Here is a 3,849-nt window from a genome sequence, read left to right as displayed (position 1 = left end):
AACCGTGTTGCACGTTCGGATTGGACTTCTTGACCAGCGTGGTTATAGTTTAACCGAGACCGGTAAGTTTTACTGGGCAGGCTGAGGTCGGTAAAATTAACCATTCGGCTTGGTTAATTTAACCCTGAGGGAATTGTAACCGACGTTCGGATTGGATTTTTTTTGGTCAATTTAGCCAGTGACTCGGTTAATTTGACCAAATTAAGTCTAGTGCGATAGGGGCTTAACTTACCCATTTCTTTATTCTTTTCACTTGCAGCATTGTCAACACGCAGTTGGCGTCCATTTAACTCATAGCCGTTTAAGTTTCTCATAGCACTAAGTGCTGTTTCTTGGTCTTGGTACTCGCAGAACCCATAGCCTTTAGGTTTGCCAGTTTCCCTGTCAAACACCAAGCGAAAGCTCAAGACCGGTCCAACTTCTGAGAAAATATCCTTCAATTTATCTTCTGTAGCCTCATATGGAATATTACCAACTGGAGGGGAAATAAGAATGGAGTTCAGTGACAACAGCAAGATCATTGGAAGAATAATCAATATACATGTCATATGTGGGCAATTCCACATTGGAAGGCCAAAACCACCAAAAATTTAATCCACTTGTATCTAAACTTGGGTTTCATTTTCAGAGCAGAATCATTATGTAGAATTTGGTTCGAAGTGAAATTTTAGTCTTATTAATTCATATTCTTCAAAAACCACCGGTATATTTGAGCATGATTCAGAATAAAAAAATTTAAAAAAAATAGCTAATTTTAAAAATAATCCCCAATTATGCTTAACTCAACCCTTCCTGACTTCAATTATTCTGAATATTTGACTTAATGGTCCCTAGAACCCAAATGTTGAGATAGACTCTGACATGGCATCTTACAATTTTCACAGCAAGTTGGCAAATATTGGGTAATATCACACCGTAATTCCGTTACCAAAAAAGTAATTAATGCTTTTCTGAGAGCAAACCAATGTCCATAAACTCAAGTTAGTTTATATTCTCTTACTAGTCATACCCCTTTACCATTATCACTCAACAGTTTCCTTTAATCTTCGCTAGTTTTTTAGAAAACCTGGTAACGGAATTACATTTGGTAACGGAATTACATTGGGTCATAGGAATAGAGTTAATAGAACTTAATTCACTATTACACAATATACTGCCCATATTCCTCCATAGCATTGATTCAAATTGATACTTATGTCCAATGGAGCCTATTAAAATGACAAGATGGCAGCAAATGACCTTAGCAACGGCCCTAGTAACCGTGAAGATAGTGATAAGTTGAATTTAGTGATGATGTTGATAATTGTGATGATGCAGATGTGATTGATGATGCTGGTGATAGTGGTGAAGTTGAAGGAAGTAAGCAAGCTTATGATGATACAAGTATTATGTTAGGCCTACAGTCAAAAGTGATAATAAATTGCCTACAGTAGATCCGACATGAAGTAGGTGGTTGCTAAGTATTTTTGCCAGAAGAATGCCAACAAATTTGTTGGTCAGGTTCTTGAGAGTCACAATGACAAGTTCACCCTAAAGTTTGTTAAAATAACTAATTTTGTTAATTTGTGTGGCCAATTGACGACATTCATAGATATAGTGGATAGATCTTGCATAGTACCGAGCTACAGTATGTGAACCACAGATGGACAGGCATTCTAGAATAGCTTTTTGGATTATTTTGGGTATAGTAGGTTGCGAGTGCAACAGATAATCGGACATGTAATTCCGTTGCCGTGTCATGTAATTCCGTTACCAAACAAAACCAATCAAATACAAATAAAACATAAATATATGAGTAGCAAACTTTCATTAACAATTTAGCCACACCTTATGTCCAGACTGTGATACCAGTCACTATTAATGTTAATTGGTTATAATATTCAGACGGAATCTTATGTTCCGTGATCAAAATTAAAATTGCAAATTTCTGTGTAGTTCTGTTACCAAATTTAGAACTGGTCAAAAAATCAAAATATTGAACTAGTTATCAAGTACCAATGTTTGATATTGGTAGGTGTATGTATAACTTACATCTATAACAGTTACTATCCAACGCACGCCCCTAATTTTCTGGGTTTGTCAAAATAAGTCAAAAAATGTTGTGATTTGTAATTCCGTAACTGTGGAATTGCCCATTTAATTATCAATGTAAAGTGGACACAATTAAACAACACTCATGCCATACTTAAATTACTGTAAGGTTTTTCAACTGTGTGGATGATACCTCAAAAACTAGTTCAAATTTGTAAGGAAAATAGCTAGGGAAAATATGGTGGACAGATTCTTAATTACTGCATAATATAGGCCTATTGGTTATACATTAAAATTAAAGCCTAATTTTCAGTAAATTCTATGCGGAATTGGCCCTTACTTTCCGTAATGCGAAAACAGATTTCTAGGAATAGCTGATTTTTGCGCAGACGATATATTCCCTACAGCGTACACAGGTCTTCCTTTAAATACTGTCTAAGACTAAGAAACTCCTCCAAAAATCCCCCCAAAAATCAGGGCTGAATTGAATGTCAGCAAATTTATAAAAAAAATGTACATGAGCATGACATGGCCTTACTTATTACAGCTGCACCTATATAGTATATTACCTTACAGTATCACTCTAGCCAATAAATTAATAAATACAGCTAGGCTAGGCCTACCTCTATAGGCTAAAGTCTAAGCATGCTTTCAGCGTTCCATTGTGGCCACTGCAGCCTCTGAACTGATGGTGGACTGCAAAAATGGTGGTACGGGTTGGCCTAGCTAGCCTAGCCTAGTCCCCCTATGCCGGTATTTCACAAGCTGAGCTGGCATTTCATGTAAACCAAATAATCATATTTACCAAACACTGATCGCATTGATCTGTCTGCAGCCATATTTAAAAAGAATAAACAAATCAGTTTAATAATAACTCAAGTAATTGCACAATGACTTTGACTTCAAATGTTTTGGGGCGCGCAGCAAAACATGCCAGCATTCATGCAGCCGTAATACGCCACCAACGCCTGATTCTACTATTCGCAAAGATCTTATAAACACAAGATAGCGTTCTCCGCGATTTACGCGTGCAAATTCTGTAATAAGGCATGAATTGCGCCCTCTTGCTAAATTGGAAACTTTTGACCCTTGACCGCTATCCTGTGAACAGCAGAACAGGAACCATCTCAGATCCATGGCAAGAGATAGGACGCCCTCTTCCAAAACCGATTACTTTTTCTCTTTGGTATAATAGCGCATGAATGACGCCCTCTTGCTAAATTGGAAACTTTTGAACCTTGACCGACGCTTCTATTTGTTACGAGTAAATCGCGGAGAACGCTATCTTGTGTTTATAAGATCTTTGCTATTCGCCATAAACACAAGATAGCGTTCTCCGCGATTTACGCGTGCAAATTCTGTAATAAGGCATGAATGGCGCCCTCTTGCTAAATTGGAAACTTTTGACCCTTGACCGTTCTGACTATGCCGTACGCGATTTTTTTTTCCGTACGGAACATTTACATGAAACTCCACTCGGGCCCGTTTCGACTGAATCGACCCGAAAATCTCATACAAGTATTGCAGAATTCAGGAGGTCAAAGGGTCATCAACAAGATAAACGGCTACAAAACGACTTCTGAGAGAACGTCGCTGTCTAATTTTTAAAAATACATTGATTTTGCCGTGCTCAGAATATTAATGGATCGTTTAAAATGACATATAATATTTGATTGAGCTGTGCACGAGTAATGAAAGGTGTTATTTTAACTTGAGTTACATACTGTGACAATTTTTATTTAGGTCTGGGTTTTGCATACCTAGGCATACTAACTACTAAAAATATACGCTTTCTGGGGAAAGCACAGAGAGTAAGGA

The 3,849-nt window shown here is 37.4% G+C and overlaps 1 protein-coding gene across 1 annotated transcript in view; it reads right to left on the bottom strand.

The window, feature by feature from the left end:
• The window catches only part of LOC117113442 (cleavage stimulation factor subunit 2-like), a 14,052-nt gene extending 11,047 nt beyond the window's left edge, over positions 1-3,005 (bottom strand). Inside the window, exons 1-2 of the mRNA XM_033256776.1 lie at positions 2,837-3,005; positions 233-475 (exon numbers count right to left, since the gene is read on the bottom strand). Of these exons, the coding sequence (XP_033112667.1) occupies positions 233-475; positions 2,837-2,870 (277 nt within the window). The 5' untranslated portion in view covers positions 2,871-3,005. The remainder of the gene's footprint in view (positions 1-232; positions 476-2,836) is intronic.
• Positions 3,006-3,849: the final 844 nt, after the last annotated feature.

The sequence above is a fragment of the Anneissia japonica genome, unplaced genomic scaffold, assembly GCF_011630105.1.
Source record: "Anneissia japonica isolate Jap-2015-1 unplaced genomic scaffold, ASM1163010v1 scaffold493_len2256704_cov171, whole genome shotgun sequence".
Classification (NCBI taxonomy): Eukaryota; Metazoa; Echinodermata; class Crinoidea; order Comatulida; family Comatulidae; genus Anneissia; species Anneissia japonica.
This window is presented reverse-complemented; position numbering and strand designations above follow the sequence as displayed.